Raw genomic sequence first — 20,937 nt, forward strand, 5'->3', positions numbered from 1 at the left:
AAATAATCTCAATGGATGTGAACTTTCTAAGTAAAACAAGCAAACTAAGTAAAATAAATAATAATACCAGTTTATCTTTTCTCTAATAGAATTGAAATTTACAGTTTATGTAACAGTGTAACACATCTTTTTCTCTGTCCCAAATACATGAGCATTAAACATGCATGTATCATAAACATGCATGATTTGTGCTTGACCAACTGAAAAGCAAGACTCGTGGCACATAAACACGTACAGACTGTACTGTGAAGCATATATAGGGGTGCATTAATTAGTGCATAGCAGACATAGCCATGCATAATTCTTCTATTGTTACTCTTAAGTCTTAATAATAGATTTATCGGTCCCTTATTTTGTTTCTTAAGTTACTATACAATAGTACAATACTTACATTAATGCTGGAATTTGTATATATTTTTACTTGGGTAAATAACGACAGGGCAATGAAATATCATATATGAAGCCTGGCCGGGAAGTAGAAATTGTACATTGAATTACAGTGAAGACATTCATTCTCTATCTCGCAAGTCGCAACCCCTTCAGAATACAGAATACAATTATCCAGTAATGGATCATTTCATATCGGATTTAATGGGGATTCATAAAATCTCTGGGTTTCTCATTGCCAACCTCGTGTGAAAAGCTGGTTTTCTCTTCGTCGATTTGATTCTATTACCTGGCTCGATCTGACAGTATGGGATCTTCTTGTCGTTATCAATCTTGGCTTCTAAATCCTCTCCTATGCATTGGCGTCTCCCCCATCGTTCTCAAAACTCTCCCCGGCCTGTAATTAATTAAAGCCTTCACTTCACCGGCGTCTACTCTCCCTGTCTCAGATATGGGTATTAAACCTGTTCCTCTGGGGTCAGTTTTCTCATTATAGCCAAAACAAACACTGGATACTTGCTTAATGAAGTGACCTTCTCAAACAGACAAGGGCGAGCCTTATACGTACAGCCCCCCACTGCAACACAGTGCCTTGTTCATGAAGATCGATATTGAGTCTTTGGTATGATGATACCTTTTTTTTCGGTTGTTGTGATATCTTCTTTGAATAATGAATGTCATTACATATGTACGTAAATATATAGAATATACCATAGACCGTACCAATGGCTTTGATATTAGACATGGAAATGTTCATATCAAGTGATTACAATAACAACTACACGATCAAAAGAAAATTAGAAACCTACTCTTGTATTGGAATTTTCTTATCTGGGCATTCATTCGAGTGTGGTTAACACTAGTTCTATCTATTTTATCTTCTCAAAGTTGCAAAACTTGTCTTTCGTTTAACATAAAAGTTGCATTACTTGTTTGTTGGGCATGAACTGGCCAAATTGGCACTTTTGGCTTATACTTCAGGTTTATCTGTGGACTGCCGGGTTCTTCGGTACGCCCTTACGATCGATATCCTTGTTTAGCATAAAGGCAATGGATGAAAAGGGTAAACTCAGTATTTGAAATGGAGCAATCCCTATAAGTGAAATTTCCATTGATATGATCCTAACTCGTCTCTGGAACCGACTGAAGGGAACACGGATTTCTTACTAATTTTGTGGTTCTTTTGTTAATGGGATTGAAGACTTGAAGCTTAGCTAGTCCTGGATTACAATTTTCCAGTTATTGTTAAACGAAATAGAGGACAAGCTCTGACTTGAGGAGTACAATCCACAAACAACTTTAGTCTCCATCTCTCACAACCAACAGAAGCTAAAGGGTCTATAACCGAAGCCTTTTAAGAGCCTATTAAACCCTCTGCATCAGACAGGTCCATGTGACCCTTGAATCCTTGGTTTTTGAAACCCTAACCCATCTGTAATGGAAATTAGCAGAATATATAGAAGCTCCAGCTCCCAGCATCGAAATGGCATACAGATAATCACATTTGCTTGCGTAAATCAAAGACAGAAGTTATAGAAGAAACCAAAGTGGGAGGAACAAATTCTGAGCGCCGCCAGTGTAGTAGTTATTCAGATTGATATATAAACTACAATGTGACAGAGAAAGAAAGACTCAGAGCGCTTCTTCTTCTTCAATTCCCCTCCCTATATATAGACATTATTATAATCCTTGTTTTGTTTCTCAATTAACTAAAATAACCAAGCTAGCCAGGAACAATACCTCATGTTCTTGCCCAAAACTCCTAGTCTCTCCGCCGTTGTTTTACTTTTACATGTTTGGTGTGTGGATACTCGACCATTTTCAGCAATGGTGTTCACGAGTTTTTCTTAGGGCACTACAGACAATGAGGGAAATGGAATATGCAAATTTTTGCCCTATCTAAAATTTTCAATCTAGCTACATCATGTTTTTGCTTCCTCTCGGAAATAGTCGAAGATAATTACTATACTACTGAGCTGGCATAGCAAATGCAAACCTACCGCACAGTTCAGAAATTATGTGATGAAGATATATATTGAAGGCTACGCATTTGTAATCATTTTTCCAAAGAACTTTTCGTTTTGAAAATTATATATATAAAAAAATTCACCATCAATATTTGAAATTTGGCGGTAATGTCAATGTGGTCTCAGAATTATATAACCATCGTTGTGATACTCAAATTAATTATTTGCTATCAACAAGGGGCTGAGACCTTTTTTTTGCACGGAACCGTTAGTTTGCTCACATGCTAAAAAAAAGATATAAATTACTTTTCTCTATTTTTGGTTTCTCTTTGTTCTTTTTCTTCGCCAATCCACACGCCGCACCACCTTCCATTTCGACGCCCTCCCTCCTCCTTCTTTGGCGCCACTTTGTTGACGACTCTATTTTTGAGCTCTCTTTTCTGCACCCAGATAACAAAGTTAATCCAGAAGCTTTAACAGAGAAGAACATATCTGAACCGGAGTCAAGACATTCTAGTCTTTCATGGCTTCCCTCACTAATCCTAGTCAAATCCAGAAGCAAACGTTTTAGGCCGGCAATCGGTGTCACCGTGTCAGTCATTGTGGAACCCACTTGGTGACTCATTGTCTTTAACGTCTTGCTTATCGTCTCCGTCATCAACATCGTTTCGTTCTTCAAGGCTTTCATTGTCGACGCCTTGTTTTCTCCTCATCAACCCGGTTCATAATGTGGCGGCGTTTTGGGGAGAACCGGCTGCCAAGAAGCAAAAGGAAAACCGGTGGTTCAAACCGATGATGAGGTAGTTGTAGTCGGGTTTCAGAGGAGGTGCACCCATTCTCAGGTTCAGAAGACTCCTCAGTGGAGAATTGGCCCACTCAGACCTAAGACATTGTGTAATGCGTGTGGGATTCGATACAAGTCCGACCGGTTGTTTCTAGAATATAGGCCGACTTGTAGTCCGACCTTTTTGGGTGATGTTCACTCGAATAGTTAATGGAAAAGGTTTTGGAGATGAGGAGGAGGGAGGGCGTCAAAATGGGGGGAGGTACGGCACGTGGATCGACGATGGCAGAGAGTGGAGTAGGAGGGAGAGTAGAGGATGAGGATTTGGGATCTAAATGGGAGGTGGATCTCTTCTTGGGTGTTTGAAGATCACTTTGCTGCAGCACCGTCATGAGTTCTACAAAGCGAAGAAGAAGAAGAGAGAGAAACTAGAAAGAGAAAAAAGTGAAAATTGTCTATTAATTTTTTTAATAGGCACATGCTCTTCACGAGCAAATTAAAGGCTCCGTGCCAGAAAATGGCCTTCGCCTCTTCTTTTTTTTTATAGCAAATAATAAGTTTGGGTACCATAATACTAGTTTTATAAGTTTAGGTACCATATTAACATTCCCACCAAATTTCAGGTACGGATTGGTGTATTTTTTTAGCTTAATCTACTATACAATGCATGTTATAAATCGCACATCCGATAGTTTACAATGATTTTTATTTTTCTGATCCTACTTGTGAAATAATATCAACCGTTGGATATAAGATGTATAACATATATGTATATTAGAATTTTCCATTTTCTTCGTTAGAAAAACAACCTTACCACGTACGGTTGGGCTATGTGATATTGTGATAATGATATGTATGTCCATGCATGCATGGATGGAATAAAACATATCCCACCTCCTTCATCACTTCGATCTCCTCGCCTATAAATAATACACCACACTGGTCAATATCAACTACCAGAGCCTCCATTACAAACCCTGCCCTCTCTCCGAAGCAAATATACCTTCAATTTTTCATTTATCTCAAATTTCAACCCCCTCGAAACCCTCACAACCAAACAGATATGGAAGAAGCATTCAGAAAGCTCAACGGCTTCAGCCCCACGTCCGAGCCCGACCCCGTGCTTCCCGCCCCCTCCAAGAAGTCAATCGCCACCAACAAGCGCTCTCTCAAGGAAACCTCCGCTGGATCTGCCTCCACATTGCGATACCGCGGCGTGCGCCGCAGGCCTTGGGGAAGGTACGCTGCTGAGATCAGGGATCCACACTCTAAGGAAAGACGGTGGCTCGGAACCTTTGACACTGCCGAGGAGGCTGCATGCGCCTATGACTGCGCCGCCCGAGCCATGCGCGGCGTCAAGGCTCGTACGAACTTCGTTTACCCCGCGACATCTCAAGACCATCTCATTCCGGCATTCACTTTCCACCACCCCAAGCAATCTCAGGCGTCGGTTAAATACCACAGCAACGCTCGCGGCTATGGGCAGTACGTTCCCAACTGGCCTCAGTTTGCGACGACGTACGCAAATGATTTTACCGGGTCCGGTTCCGACAGGAGTTGCACTACTACTAACGCTGCTAATAGTACTGCTGCTTCGTTGAACATGCTTTTCTTGAGGAATTTCATCAACAATTCTACTCCAACAAAAAACTCGGTTTCGGTTGTCTCGCCAAACCCTCCTCACTCTCAAGCTGAAAGCTTCAGTCAAAACCAGTTTCAATGCACAAATGGCTCTACTACTAACTCTTTCGTCAGCAACAATATTAACTCTGGCGGTACTACTAGTTATGGACGCTCGTCTTCCTCTATGATGATCAATAGCACTAGTTGTGCTACTCACCATGAGCTTCCGCTCATCAGGAGCTCTGCTAAAGCAACGGCCGCCACCACTTCTAGTTTTGTTGACTCGGAGTTCTTTCCCGTAGAGTCATCAGATACCGGGTTGTTAGAGGAGGTGATTCACCAGTTCTTTCCAAAACCCCTTCCCAAGGAATTCAACCCTTCAAAATCTGTGGAGTGTTTTCCTGGTACCTCTTTTGATTCAACGTTGGAGGTAAAAGAAGTGCAGCAGCCACCTCTTTGCTTGGTTGATTTTGATTCCCAGCAACAGCCACTGCTTCAACATCACCAACAACGACTTGGAAGTTTCGATGAAGTTCATGAAGTGGCTGAGCAAACCGTACCGTTGTATAATGCTCTGCCAGTGAACTTCCAGATGAACAGCGCAGATCACTCGATGATGTTTATGGATCACAGCTTGTTCCAACAGTACTACTATCCTGAGTTTGTGGGTAGCTTGCAAAATGCTTGATCGAGATCTTATGCAAATAACTAAATATTTAAATTCTCCAGTTTAAGCCTAGCTTTTTGAGGTAGATAGTGATCAATCACCAAGAGTCTGTGTGTACCGTGCTTTAGTTTCTGATTAAGAATGTTTACTATGAAGTATGAAGTATGAACTTCTGTAGGGATCTTTTTTATGAGAATATCTACTATGAAGTATGAACTTCTAGTTTTTCTTTTAATCTAGTGGAGGGAAAAAAAGTTGAAACCCGTCTTGTCCATGTTTATCATATGATGTAGAATATCTGATATAGTTGAAATTTCAAGCTAAAGAATGGTTATGTACTTATGCTTCTGATGATACGTTGCTCAACTGGATTTGCGATTCAATTCTCAAATATTGTAAAGGCCAGGACTGCCTTGACCTTTCCGCTCCATCTCCATATTGGAAAATGGTACTATTGTCGGATACTCTTCTATATTCAGTTTTCTGCAATCCATGTAAAACCCTAGCACCCATGGGGATTTTGATCCATCTATGAGGAAGCGATCAGATCAAGTACGTGGACCCGACACAAACATAATCATGGTGAAAAATTGTGGAGTAAAACTGGTCAGACAAGTTAATTACCTCTTGTTTTTCAAAAAGTAACAGTGAAGATCTGGTACGTACGTTCCATAGCTTCAGTAATCAAGCGTTCCAACCACTGAGTTTTGTACCAACAACAGTCTAAAAGAAACTGAAGAAACTGTTGCCAGCCTTCTGCTTATTAACCCGGCCATATTCAGAGCAAAATTTCCTGTCCTTTCGCTTAGAAAGTTTCTGCCATGGCTACCTTTAATTAACCAAGCTTATATTCGCTATCGAAGGCTCTAAATGAATATATTACGTCTTATAAACAGGCACAATATCATGATTTTTGAGGATGCCGGTATCATACATGTATGGAGACATGCGATATATTTTAGAGCGACGAGACCAATAGCCAAAGTAATCTCTATCGCAGACCAGAAATTAAGCTGCACGTCGTCCAAACTCTTAGAATTAAAAAAAGTTTACGATAACTTTTGCAAGGGATGATCGAACTAAGCGGTGGTACAAGATTTGATCGACTTGATTAAGAACAAATCAGCTATTCAGACCAAAAAAAAAAGACCAAATGAGCTAGGTGTATATAGGAGAGGACATCTCTCAACCCCAACTCAATGAACTCATCGAAAGAGCCCTTGCCTTTACAAGTTAGGGGTCTTAATCTCTTGGTTTAAGTACGTAACTCTTTGAAAAGTAATTATTATTAAGTGAGATCTATAGGGGATGGACCAGTATATAAGAATCGAGATTAGACTTTTACGTTGCAGTTCACCGAAACAATGTGGGGAGGGGCTACCATACAATATTTATTAGTAACTTATCTTTTCTTTGAGCTAATGACTTCTTTAAGCTGCTCCTTGTAGAAGCTCCCATTCGATCATTAGCATCAATCTAATGGAAGATGGAAGTGGACTGGTGATTTGATAAGCCCAATGAGCCACAATTTCAAACTGGCTATTTCCAAGGTTGCTGGGCCAGTGGAAGCCCAAATAAACGAGCTTATCATAGATTTTCGTCCAAATAATGATATATCCATTAATTTGAGGTTCTTAAAATTTTGCATGCTGCATTACAAGTTTCCAAAATCACAAGTTGCAGGGTCACAGTGTGTCTGTGAATCCCTTAGGAAAGGCAAGCTTGGCATTTGATGGCCCATTTCCTTCAGCTCAAAGCGAAATGAAAGAAAAGAAAAAGACATGCACCCACGAGAATGTGTACTTTGAATTTGTGAGGATACGTACCCTAAATAGAGGTATCTTTCAGAACATACCATCAATTTTCTGTGTTTATTGAGCTAATTGTAATATTTGTTTTCCATAGACCATACCTCTGGGCTCTGGGGCTTTCATCTGTGGAGTATTGCCGGACTTGGTCCTAATCCCTAAGATTCTCATTGACCATGTCCTCGCTCTATCCCAAATTTTGGGGATGATCCTATTTACTAGTGGATATACGCTGGTCTTTTGCAAAATAACAGGATGGAAAATTTAGCTAATGTTTTGGGAGGGCCGCAGTGTTCTCCATCTTATGGATGATGATGATAGTAGAAAGTGGTTAGAGCATTACCTAAAGTGATAGAGATGTAGGTGGGACGTTAATGGATTTGATTATCACACCCGTGAGAGAAAAAAGGAGATATAGAAGCAAATAATTACAAGATATCGCATCCCTACTACTGCCTCATCATCAAGGTTTTAAATCACAGTGAGTCCCCAAGTGCACCACCCTTTTGCCATCTTTATCTATATCTTGTCTACCTCTTCCTTTCTCTCTTTCTATCCGTCTGTACCTAAAAAGCAAGAAGCTTTTGGTTTATGTGTATCTTTGCATGTTGAAGGTGTTTTATGAAATGAAACATGCAGGGAACTGAAGAGGAAGAGAAGAAGATTGATAGAATGGATGATCCTCAGAACGAGACCAGCGACCAGGATTTGATCGTGAAGGTGGAGATTCCGGTAGATGAGCCGCCGAGTACTCCACGTGAAATTGCATGCGGCCACGCATGTGGTCATCAACACGGGCTTACAAGGCAGCAGAGCATGTCTAGGGCGACGCCGAGTGCTAACTGCCTTTGCTCCCCAACCACTCACGTTGGTTCATTCCGGTGCAGGCTCCACCGTTCTCCCAGCCTCAATAAGTCTGCGAGTTTCAAAACGCCGAGCCTCCAGAGGACAAGGAGCAGCCTGGAATATGGATCATCATCGCCGCGCCCAGGTAGAATGGAGGCCACATCCAAGCCGGCTGCAAGCTAGCTAGCCGATACTTGCTCATTTACAAAGTTCACGAGTATGATCATAAATTTATAATAATGTTTAAAAATAAGAATACTAGCTAGCAAGACAATTCGATTTTTGAATTTTTGGCAAAATAAGTGCGCTGTTGCTGTTATTAGTTATTACTCCCATAATCACATATATATGGTTTGGAGGTAGAGTGTGAGACATTGCATTCTCTTTAATTGTTTTTATCATCCATAATTTTAGTCCCTCAAATAAAGCTGGAAATGGAATTTATGGTCTGGCCGGGTTCCTGATATGCGACCGAGACCATATATAACATTAAATTTGCAGCAGCTACCATATTGAAAGCAACGCGTTACTATTTGCTGGATTAGTAGAAATGTGTTTTACGAGTTACAAAAGCATTTGCATATAGCATTCTAAAGAAGCTCACGCAGTACCCGGTTGATCCTTCTCAAGAAAACAGTACATTTTCAAAAATTCAAGGGATTGGGAGGAAATAATGTGCTTCTTACAAAAGCACTGCAAAAACGTATGTACTATTAACTTAGAATTAAGATTATAAGATGATCTTCTCTCTGATGTGCAAGATACAATAATCACAGATACGGAAGAGCACCATCCAATATGTGCTTGCTCCGGAAGTTCTTTGGAGTACATTTACAAGAAGAGCACGTATAAGCATTAAGCAATAACTGCAAATCTGCTTCTACTGCAAACACTCCTAAACAGATGCTTCAGGCTAGGTTCGGATTGGGACAATCTAATTCCAATCTTGTTTGATTACGTATAATGTACGTATAAGCGATTAAGCGCAATCTATAAGAGAATTTTACCGAAGGCCTTGGAATGTTGAATTAATCAACTTTGATTGTGGGGGTGGGGGAGGATGACGGTATGATGTGGAAAGGACATGGATCACCTACCATGGACATTGATGAAGCAAAGCACCAAATCTGATGCTGCATGAAACAAGCAATGAACAAAAATTGAGTTCGACTATCTCTGTACTAATTCCCTTGGAACACTGACATGTCTGTTTCAGCATGAAAGTTTGATCTCAGTGTTTCATGTGAGCAAACGACTCCATACGCCGACCGTTCCAACAATGGAAATTCCATTCAAGTTGGCGGTACGTAATCCTTTTTGGTTGATAGACATGGAACTTTACTCATCAACTGAACAATGAAAGTGACCCTGCACCAGTTAATTTGTGTCTGCAACTGCAAGTCAATTACATTGCCGAATATGGGGAAGACGGCAAGTATCTAAACAAGCAACAGAATCCACCATTGTTCAGCTTGTGCATTCTTGACCATAATGACATTCCCTAAGAACAAATTTTTGGAGCACAATAGTGAGCTTGCAACTTAGTAGTAGTTGTTAGGAATCTACTAGTTCTGACCCATTTTGACTAGGATATGCACATTCTCAAACAATAATAATGTGGTGGGAGGCATGTCTCCAGTCACTTTTGTTGTGGGATTTTGATGACTTGGGAGTAGCATTGTACTGGTTGCCAAACATCTATTGGTTTTGGCCTTTTGGGGTATTTGCATTATGACCAATTCCATGTAGTATCACAGTCCCAGCCTCCCAGGTAGGTTCATGTCCAATCCAGCTTGAATAATGCAAAAGCAAAGCTAATTTCTACTGTCGAGCATACAATTTGGAACAGAACCACTGGATTTGATATTGTGTAATTGTTGATTCAAGGTAATGAGTTTTGTCTCTTGGTGTTCATGGTACATTTGTTTATAGTATCTTCAATATCTTGTTATCTCTGTTTTTAAACAGAATTCTCTAGCAAATAAGAAATTCACTGCTGTCTTCATTCTATTATTTCTGGGGAATCAAATTTCGATTTGATTAATGATTTAATTCCAGTACTGCACTTGTGTATTATGTCTGATTCGGGAACTCACTCCCAAGAATAAAAATCTGATTAGCATGGTGAGGATCCAATGAGTTTGCAGCAAAGAGACAAGAACTGGTGTTCCAGATTTGTAGACAGACAACAAAATTCGGTCCCACATTGTTCATTACCAAAGATTTTGATCACTGAAAATCTTCTTTCTTATTATAAGAGATTACATAAACAATGCACATTGGGATTCTTAATCTTGTTCCTAGTAAGTTACAAGGAATATATGAAGAAAGAAGAAGAAGAAGAAGAAGAAGAAGAAGCATAGTATATGGTAATTCTTTGGACTTGCCATATTCCATCTTGACAGCTAAACAAAAATCACTCAGTTCTTTTCACTTGGAGTAGTACTACTTCTGTTGCTGGACCATAACTTGCTAAGCATTCTTTTGGGTCTTGTAGGCAGTAAGCAGAGAGCTTTAAGCCTTGAGCTTCTCCCAATCCCATTGTCATCAAGATCATCATCTTCCTCTAGCTTCATACGTAGCGTTGACATCTTCGATTTGGGTGATTTAAGGCCCGAGACACTCCATTGATCCTCTGCAGGGATGATGCTAGAGGCGCTTAAGGGCGGTGGTGGCCGTGTTGGATCAATGTTATGTGATGCCAGAAGAGCCCTTATGTTGCTTGGCAAGTCGGTCACTTTGCCGCCCCCCATGGCCGCTCTAGCTTGCTCGAAGAAGAGAACTTGGACCACCACTCTCAGTGGCAGTAGCTCATTTTGTGCAGCATGAATGCAGGCCTCCATGGTCAGCTTTTTGCAGTTTAGTATTCTACACAGCCTTTTCCTTTCACTCTTGTTCAGGTCTGGATGTGCCTGATTTGATGTCCAAGCATATAACAACTTTAATCAATACATTTAAAGTTAGAACACTCAACATCAACAAGAATCAGACTAAATTCAATCACAGTTTGTTTGATCCAAAATTCTAAATTTGGGGATGCACAAAAATGTTATCAACAAATTGTGGATTGATTCCTGCTAAATAACTGGTGGGTCAACCTAATCCTATTAGTAATAAATTATGACCGTGACATGATTTTAAGGTCAAGGGTTGGTTATCTACTGGTAATGCTGACCCACAACCTAAAATGCGACAGTGAAACTAATTTTGCGTAGAAACCCAAACATTTGAATAATGGAAAGTTTACAACCTAATCCTGTCATTTACCTTAAGAACATCCTAAACTGTGATGATGAATATACCCAGAAGTCTAGACACAATGCAAAATGGAATAGTGGTAAATTAAAGAAGCAATTACCTTTAGGTAAATGTCAATAGCTCTGTAGAGTTCATCATGATCATGCCTGGCAAATTCTGGTAATGACTCAGCAATCGCAATAAACTTGGCCAGAGGCAAATTTACATCCCTACCAATTTCCTGAAGATACACATCCACAAGCTTTGCCACTTTCAGTTTTGAACTATGTGATGCTGAAGAAGATCTTCGGCTCTCCTGAAACTCGAAATCAATGTTCTCAGCTGACCTAGACCTTCTCCTTTGGTAATTACCCAGCTTGGATCTTGGAGGACTAGTAGGGGGACTCTGCCCTTGTAACTTGAATTGCTCCAAAATGGTCATAACAATGTCTACATCATATCGAGTACCCTTAGCTTCATATGGTACAGAAGGTATTAACAAATCACCAACTGTTGCTTCCTCTAACTGGAGTCCAACTCTTTTAGCCAATTCCATTTTGGAAGAGGAAGGAGCATTGAGAATATTGGCTGCTTTCAACAGTTTGAGCAAGAAACTACTAGAAGTAGCACCTTTCTCAGCTGGAACTAAGCTCACAATTGTCTCCAAAATCAGCCTATGCTTTGAAGTCACATCATTCCCTGTGTCTGAATCAGAATCAGATGTCGATGCTGCTTGTTTGTTGTACCCATTTTTCGATATGTTGGGTAGCCATTTTGCTGCATATATTTTCAATGCATCACCTATGAGATTAGAGGGTATTCTTCCACCAGATTTGATACCAATCATGGTCCTCCAGAAAAGGTCTATTCCCAATTCTGCTATATCCTCAGCCCACCACCCCTTGTTTCCAGGCTTGCCATGCCTCAGGCTCTCGGCACCATTGCATGACACATCATCTCTCACCCTCCGGGAGTAGCTATGTGACAAGCTAACCTTCGAAGGGTGTGTTAGGACTTTGGAGACAATTGTGTCTATACATCTGCCTGTGATTCCAAGGTCCTCAGACCACAGAGGAAAGGCCTTGGTGCTTTGTAGAGTGGCAATTGAGTCTCTCCAGCCATGAAGTATGCATGAGTTGAAGAAAACCTCAAGCTTGTATATCAAGTTTCCCTTCTCAACGTCTTCAGTCATCTGCAAGTACTCTGCGGCGCAGCGAGCAGCTACAATGTTGTTGGCACTAAGGGTGATTGTGATTCCATAGCAGAACTTTGCGCAGAGCTCGAATGCCTCAACTCCACTGGGAAAATCATGCAGTTGGATTATCTGCTGTGGTGAGGTTTCTGCATATTCAGAGCAGAGCCTCTGCAGCCTCAAACACTTTGACAGTAGTGGAAACTGTGTGACATATGAAAATGGATGAATCAATTTCAAGAAAGAAAAAAAAACACTCAGCTGCAACACTCAATAGGAATTAGAGAAACTTAATGACTGTACCTTGTGTAGCAAATATCTGCGCCCCTTCACCTGAATTATGAGATCACTTGAAACTTCAGAGGAAACTGACCTGAATTGAGCAGAAAAATTAGAACTTTGGTAACAACCTGTAATTCATTAATGACAGCAGCATATCTCAAGAGTAAATTTACATATAATCAGGTGCTATCTTACCTCACAGCCTCTGAAGTGTAGAAAGTATCTGGCCTAGATCCAAGTTTCATAAACTTCATGGCTATTGGTTTCCTTCACATCAGCTTGTCCTCAACATAATTGAATTGTATATTCCACTTGTTGGGTTACAGAACTTGTCCAAAATGAGCTCAACCCCAAAAACTAAATTACAGAATTCCACAACATTGAAAGAGAAAAGAACTGGAAATAGAATTTTCTTGGATGAGGGAGGATATCCAAGAACAAAGGAAAACCAAGAACTCTTCTTGAGGAGGGTGTGATACTAAATGAGTTTCATTTATAGAATATATATATATATATATATATATATATATATATATATATATCAGAAAGAGCCAAAATGACAAAAACACTGAGGATCAAAAACACAAAGTCCAGGTCCTATCAGTCAAATTCTATACCCCATGTGACTTGGACATGCAAACAAAGAACCCAAAGTCACTGCAATACCAACCAAATCCTCCAACCAGCCAACCAGATTAATCAAATTTAAAAGAACACCAGCTTAAACAAACTAAAGCTGCTCAAAACCCAAGTAAACAAGACCAACTTCAAAGTATGAATCTTTACGATCAAAATATGAACTTAAAGCAAACCCAGAAACAGAAACTGTCAGGAAATCGAATATTGACCCTGAAAAATGAAAGAAAATTTCACCTCTCTTTTACTGTAACTTGAAGATGAAAAATGGATTGAGGCCTTCTTCTCTAGCAAGTAGTATGGACATGCCAGCGTGCATATCAAAAGGCAGCTCCCACGTGCTTGTCTAGAGCCCACTTGTGCCCTTCGCTCTCATCATTGCCACTCCATTTTTTATTACAATTCTAAGCCTCCAGATTATTATTTTTGTCAAACTCTATTTTCTACACTATCATTATGGAATTGCATTGTTAATTTCTAAAAGTGAATATCAGAGGAAAAAGAGGCTAAAGATGAATGTATGTATTATGTATGCATTTGAAAGGAATACAAATGACACATGACAAGGAGAGAGTAAATTAAATTAGAATAATATAAGGCAATGAAGCGGCGAACGGTTCAAAAAAACTGATTTGAATATATGTAATTCACGTGTTGTAAGGCAACTACTAGCTGCTGGAACAAGGTTCTAAAAAGCGTTAGGCGGTATGCACGCGGACAGCCACCTCCTAGCGCCTAGACGGTTAGGCGGCCTCCTAGGCGGCGCCTAGGCGGTTTTGAATTATTAAATATTTATTTATTTTTATACATATATTTAAACTATTTTAATGATTAAAAATATATAATGATGTTTAATATTAATTTTAAAAATACTAAAAATAGTCTAAATTCACATAACTTAAATAGAAAGTCCATAAAAATATTTGAAGAAAAGATAAATAATGAAACAAATGTAATAATACTAAATCTCAATTTATTTCTCTCCAAATTATTTCCTAACTCATTCAGTATCGAACTCAAACTTAATATTCATATTTCTTTCCTCTTCTTCTGTTGATGAGATTCAGTTTTCAAAAAATAGACAAAGAGTGAGAGCTACGGCCTCTTTTAGTTTTTTTTTTATGTCAAATGATGGTTGACCGACTAGGACTGAATAGAGCCAATTAGACCGCCTAACACTGAATAGGGCCGCCTAGACCGCCTATGACTGAATAGGGCCGCCTAGGACCGCTTAGGACTGAATATGGCCGCCTATGACTGCTTAGGACTGAATAGAGCCCCCTAAGACCGCTCAGAACCGCCTAGGACCGCCTAAGACCGTCTAGAACCGCCAAGGACCACCTAGAACCGCTTAGGACCGCCTAATTCACAAAACGCCACATATGGCCGCCGAGACAAAAAGCGTGGCGGTGGGTGACCTCCTAGCGCCTAGGCGGCCGCCTAGACCGTTTTTTTAGAACATTGTACTGAAATATTTAAGAAGATGATTTTTTAAATTTTTAGAGTTGCTCATACGAAATTCCAAATTTTAATTGGTGAATTAGATTTCAGTAGATTTTAGCTAGAATGTCCATTTGAGACGCATAATACCTTTCTGAAATGGAAACGACGAGATCTACAAGACTCACATTAGTTTAGGGTTTCCCGTCAGATTTAAGCCAAATAATGACGGTTCACTGTTCTGATTCGGGATTTAATATTTTAGGCTAGTTATATTTTCATTTTATAACTCTTTTTATTTAGGTTAATTTGTTTCCTTTTTAATTAGATTCTTTAGGTTTTAATGTTAGAGTATGACTTTGATTTTGTTTAGGTTATTTATGCATATATAAGCATCATTTTTTTTATATTGGGACGACTTTTATATCAATAAACCTTTGAGTTTTCTCAATTATCCTGGTGAATTCCAGAATTTCTTGTGAATTCGAGAAAACTAGTCTTATGGATTGAAAGCTGCCATTAGTGGATTCCAACGGGTTAATTCCACTGCATCAACAAATACTATAGAAGAAGTAAAGGAAAGAAGAGGATATGTGTATCACTATCAAAGAGATAGGCTTTTGAGGCTTTAAGTCCTTTTAGCCATTCTCCACCACTACCATATCATACAGATGACCAAATGCCATTACTGTCCATTGTGACTTAGTTCAATATCGAAACTAACCCTTCTTGTAGTAATGGCATCTGGCCCATGACTGAAGCATTTGAATACTACTGGTGTGATGGTGAAGACAACATGCATATGATGATGTTAGAATGAGGGCAACTGAAAGCTTTTTTCGTCCTAAACTTTGATAAATGCAAGGCTAAAATAGCTAAATATTGCAGTTGAAGGTCATCTTCCACAGATTACAGATCGAATTATTTATGGGATTTGCAGCTTTGGGATATTATTTTTGTTCATATTTGTAAGATTGATGCATGATAGTTACAACAATGAGTTGAACACATTGACAAGCAGCAAGGAAGGCCACATTTTCTAAACATTGAGCTTATGATTCTGACTCTCTAAATATGTACTTATATAAAATCTTATTTATATGTATCGCACAAGATTAATGCATGATAGCTACAACATTATTGTGCAACTGAGCAGTGAGAACTGGCAGCAAGAATGCAGAGGCCATATGGTCGCATACAACACTATTACTACGTAAACCTGGACTAAGACCTAAACCGAAGAAAACTAGAATCGAACTATTTCTGTGAGTGTGAAAAGTCTTGTGATTGTTAAGTTCCGGATCAAATGAGATGTGTTTTCTGGGGTTTGTAAGAAAAATGAGCCAAATGTCGACATCTTCAACTTCCGGGGGAGGCAAGTTAACCCCACCTCATCTGTGAATTATGATCCAAGTTGAAGCCTTCAGTTCAACAAGAGCTAGCTAGGTTTCACATATATCGATCACTAATTAAACGCATTGTCAACCATCATTTATGGTTATTTACCTGCTTGGAGAACCCATTGGCAACTTTGCAAGTCTCAACAAGTACGGAATGAGAAGTAGTTGATCGAAGACAACGAGTATCCAATTGGAAGAGAAAACAAAAACAAACCAGCAATTGATGGCACGCATGTGTGTTGGGGACATTTTGATTCATCGAAAGAGAAAGAACATGTACACGGGCTGCTTCCGGCTGCACCATGTTCAGGCAAAATCAGGCAGAGAATGAGACTCATTGCATGTTAAGTCTTGATCAAATATTGACCAAAAAAAAAAGTCTTGATCAATGTCGTTCAGATACTTAGAACTCAGCTTGTCTTGGCTTGATCAATACCTCACTGGTCTTTAATGTTGGAAATTGATTGGCTTAGATTTGAGCTATTTGGAATCTCACATTGAAAAAGATGAAGAGTCATCATTGGGTTATAAGGATTGATACCACAAACACTAATGCCGAGACCTTTTGTGAAAAACCTCATACCCGAACTCCACCGGGTGGCTAAAGTGGGGGGAGTATCGGCATTCTTTGACCCGTATGTGTGGGATTGTTGAACGCTTCCGCACAACAATTGGTATCAGAGCCAGGTTGCGCTTGGGACTTGGTGTCTCGTATGATCGAATTTGGTGGAGCTCCCAGTTGAATTGGGGTCACAAGATGCTTGTGGTCGAGGTAGAGCTATTCGGATCGTGAGACAATTGGTGATGACTCGAATCACGCCAAAGTGGGGGGATTATCGGCATTATTTGATCTGTATGTGTGGGATTGTTGGTCGCTTCCCAACATTTAATTCACTTACCTCAAATCCAGGCAATTGGCCAGTTTTGACTGTTAGATATTTGAGGCTTTGACCTTCTCTGATGTTTTAGGGATTGCGTTTGTTTTAACATCATCCATTTTCCATTTTTTCTTTTTAACTTTAAATATGACATGTGAGCGTATAAAATACTAGAAATTTTCAGTGCGACCACGTTTATCTAAGTGTAAATTTATGATTACAATGGTAGACCACTAGATATTATCACGGAGTACTATGATGGTAATGAAAAAATTCTTCTCTCTAGTAATTTATCTTTTTCACCAATTAAATAATGATATATGTACAATTAAAATTTTATATATTTAATGATTAATATGCGTTCTTCTTAATATGTTTTTTTAATACAATCTCACTATTGATCTAGTGACATAGTCTCTCATCATTAAATGAGAGGCATGACTTGTGAGTTCACAAGTCACAACAGACTCATTAACATTTTAGTTCATTATTTAATTATGAATACACGTTCTCTTCAATATGGCTTTCATATAATTGCACGTCTCTTTAACCGTTTAACCTTTTTAAATCTTTTTATATGTTATTCATTTTTGTATTTGATTATAATATCTCTCTTTGATAATAATCTAATACATGGACATATGCTTTTCAGTATAGCTTTCCCACGACTGACTTGTGAATAGTAGAGCTATAACTTTTAGGATTTTTAAAATTGACAACTAAAATCAATTGCAATAATTTGAGCGACTCAAACTCAACTAGATAGATGGTCCAAACCGTTATAACTTCTTTAACAAAGTTTAATCTTCATTTTCTCATGTGAGATCTATAATCTCATCACAACCTCGTGTGACGCAAGTGTCGAAACTATTTGGATAAACTTATCTTTCTGCCCATCAGCACTACATGGGCTAACTCAGCAGGCAAGTCTGATATTCTACGAGTCTCAAGTATGCTGAGGACAATGGTCGAGTAATGTTAAGAAAGAAAGAGAGGTGTGTATTTGGCGGGGAAAAGCTGATGTCCACCCTACAAGCTAGGCGATCGAGATAGAGGAAAGTGGATGAATCAAACAGTTCCACAAATAATAGCCGTAATGGTCCTCACCGTGCCGCCCAACGGGGTAGCCAACAGACAATATGGGACCCTAATTAACCCCACCGTAACATCCCAGCTAATCCAGTCCTCTACTGTAAACTCTAAACTGTACAGTTTCCATATATACCAGATCTGAAAGGGTTTAGTTGCGGCCGTACTAGACCTTGGTCTCATACTCAACTCATGCTCTTGCTCAAGCATAGTACGTGTAATCTACTAACTTATACCAGTTATATGACCATTATGACGTAACTTTGACGCTCATGGATAAGAAAAAAATTAAGAATAACAGATTATATACAAGAAAAGAGCTAAACCAAAAAACGATTTTGCCAAAATTTTCACCAAGAGAGTCAAGTATGTTGATATAGGTTATTAGGTTATATAACTTTCTATAAAGCTAGATATATTCTTAAGAAACACAAGGAGCCCACAGAATTATACGCATAGAGATCCTGTTACGAAATTCCAAGCTAGCTGGGGTAAGAATTTTATTAGGGAATAGAGAGGGCACCACAATTCCACATTGGAAAAAAGCTGAAAGAGACTTTGGTCGACAGTGAATAGAATAGCCTGTACGTGTAAATGAGATCGAATGCTACAAGTCATAAGAAGGAACAACAAAGCATCGATCTCGAACACAGAACACAACAAGGCAAGCATCAGAATCATATATGTTGCTCAGCCAGTGCACGTACTATATGTGCAGCTTTGGAAGTATACATGCCGTAACATGCACACCTACAAATCTTGAATCCCAAAAGAGAATGAACCAGTATAACATGTGAGCAGAGATAGAGAGCTAGTGTAGTTAATTAGTCTATTTTATTTTATTTTATTTTGCGACACTAATCTTATATAAACTAATTACCGATCCCCAGAATTATTCTTGAGAAAGTATCTATTTCTTCATTGTGATTGAGTTTCTACCATCTCAAAACTCATGCTAGGATTAGCACTTAGTAAAAGCTAGTATTTCTCTTGCTAGCTAGTAGAGAGCGAAGCCCCGCTTTGAAATTAAAATGCCGATATCCTTATATGACTAGTTTTTCGGTCACATTTTCACTATTCAGTAGTTAGATATATATGTGTAGATCATCTATACAAAATTTCACTCAATTTGGTGATTGTTAAGGTATCAAAACACTATTAAATCTATGAACCAACCAAATCTGTCTAACTATAACCATTATTGTAAATTATAATTGTGAAAGCTTAAACGGTCACCAAATTGAATGAAATTTTATATGGATGATCTACACATACATATCTAATTACTGATGTGAAAAAATGACCGAAAATAGTCAAACAATGACCTCCACAATTTAATTTCAAAGCAGGAATCTGCTCATAAAGAGAACTATATATATATATATATATATATATATATATCAGTCCCTATCCAGAGTGAAGCTTCACTCTGAAATTATAGAGTGAAGTTCTAATTTTGAAACACTTTTCGGTCAAATTTTTTCACCATAAGCGATTCAATATTTAGGTATGCTATTCAAGATCATATATACAAATTTCATCTAATTCGGACATCGTTAAAGTATTAAAATTAGATTAAATCAATGAATGAATTAAAACTGTTCAACGTGAACCGTTCGTGTAAATCTCAATTTTAAAAGCTCAAACCATTGTCAAATTAGATGAAATTTTGTAGATATGATCTTGAATAGCATACCTAAATATTGAATCGCTTATGGTGAAAAAAATTGACCGAAAAGTGTGCCAAAATTGGAACTTCACTATGTAATTTCAGAGTGAAACTTCACTCTGGATAGAGACGTTATATATATATATATCATCTCACACGTGAGAGATGTATGCGTAAAAGTGCTTGATGATACTACTGTTTCAATACAACGTATATAAAATCTCTTCTTGTTCTGTATTTTCTTTAGCTTTTAAATAAAATAAGGAACTATATATTCTAAAATATATATATATTTAATCAACTGAGGGAACTGTACTATTCACTGCGTTTATCATGCTTAATTATTAATTTTTATGTCCATATCATGACGATCTATTATAAGTAACAGTACGTTGATTGCAATTTTGTCATATAAAATGATCACGTTGGTTATAGCGTACAATCATCTCCAAGTTGGTATTGTTTTAGGTAACTATTTCTGTCCACGGAGGACTACTAAACAAGAAATGAACCAGAAAAAGACCAAAATCCAAACATGAACAATTAAGCATCTGAGGGATCCCACATGGCTTCCAATAAGCACAGCAAAGCCTGCTGCAATTATCCCATTTTCGTACGTAGAAATAGTAGAATATGTTTTAATGTCATCACCAAGACTCCCAAGAGTAAGGCAGAGTGCTCTTCTTGTTGGCCTGCACTGTATGTCATCACGTTGTTTTTTGGATTGCCTCCATCTAATTCTTTGATTGAGTGAAAATTGAGCTCTGACTTTAAGCTGAAAGTGGCTTCTTAAGCATTTCGGTTCTTAAGCATTTGCATTTTGTAAAAGTTGAAGATATTTTTAATTTTCATTTTTTAACGTATTGAGAATTATTTTAACAAACACATTTTCATCCTCTTTGTGTTTGTAAATAATGAAAATATAGATATGAAACTATTACCGAATGCCACGTAGTTAATATTTGTACTAACATGTTCCGCCAAGTTTAATATCTTATTTCTAGGGTTTTTGTGCTTTTTCTTTATCTTGTT

General features: G+C 38.5%; 3 protein-coding genes and 1 pseudogene across 5 annotated transcripts; 3 read left to right on the forward strand and 1 right to left on the reverse strand.

The window, feature by feature from the left end:
* Nucleotides 1-2,752: 2,752 nt before the first annotated feature.
* LOC126792390 (GATA transcription factor 6-like) lies at nucleotides 2,753-3,349 on the forward strand (annotated as a pseudogene).
* Nucleotides 3,350-4,201: 852 nt separating this feature from the next.
* On the forward strand, nucleotides 4,202-5,449 carry LOC126792391 (ethylene-responsive transcription factor ESR1-like). The gene has a single exon (XM_050518820.1). It carries the CDS (start codon nucleotides 4,202-4,204, stop codon nucleotides 5,447-5,449), a length of 1,248 nt encoding a protein of 415 aa, XP_050374777.1.
* Nucleotides 5,450-7,869: 2,420 nt separating this feature from the next.
* Nucleotides 7,870-8,265, forward strand: LOC126792392 (uncharacterized). Its single transcript, XM_050518821.1, has one exon. The coding sequence runs from the start codon at nucleotides 7,870-7,872 to the stop codon at nucleotides 8,263-8,265; it is 396 nt and encodes a 131-aa protein (XP_050374778.1).
* Nucleotides 8,266-10,305: 2,040 nt separating this feature from the next.
* LOC126790201 (BTB/POZ domain-containing protein At1g67900) lies at nucleotides 10,306-13,806 on the reverse strand. 3 transcript variants are annotated; one of them, XM_050516358.1, is made up of 5 exons: nucleotides 13,674-13,806; nucleotides 12,989-13,151; nucleotides 12,815-12,884; nucleotides 11,441-12,715; nucleotides 10,306-11,021 (listed from the first exon to the last, which is right to left on the reverse strand). In XM_050516358.1, the coding sequence occupies exons 2-5, from the start codon at nucleotides 13,045-13,047 to the stop codon at nucleotides 10,503-10,505; spliced, it is 1,923 nt and encodes a 640-aa protein (XP_050372315.1). In that variant the 5' UTR covers nucleotides 13,048-13,151; nucleotides 13,674-13,806; the 3' UTR covers nucleotides 10,306-10,502. The 3 variants fall into 3 exon arrangements, with proteins under 3 accessions (XP_050372315.1, XP_050372314.1, XP_050372316.1); XM_050516357.1 differs by having other exon boundaries at nucleotides 12,989-13,755; XM_050516359.1 differs by having other exon boundaries at nucleotides 10,306-10,994; nucleotides 12,989-13,734.
* Between the last annotated feature and the right edge of the window lie 7,131 nt (nucleotides 13,807-20,937).

Source organism: Argentina anserina, chromosome 4 (assembly GCF_933775445.1).
Source record: "Argentina anserina chromosome 4, drPotAnse1.1, whole genome shotgun sequence".
In the NCBI taxonomy this organism is placed as follows: Eukaryota; Viridiplantae; Streptophyta; class Magnoliopsida; order Rosales; family Rosaceae; genus Argentina; species Argentina anserina.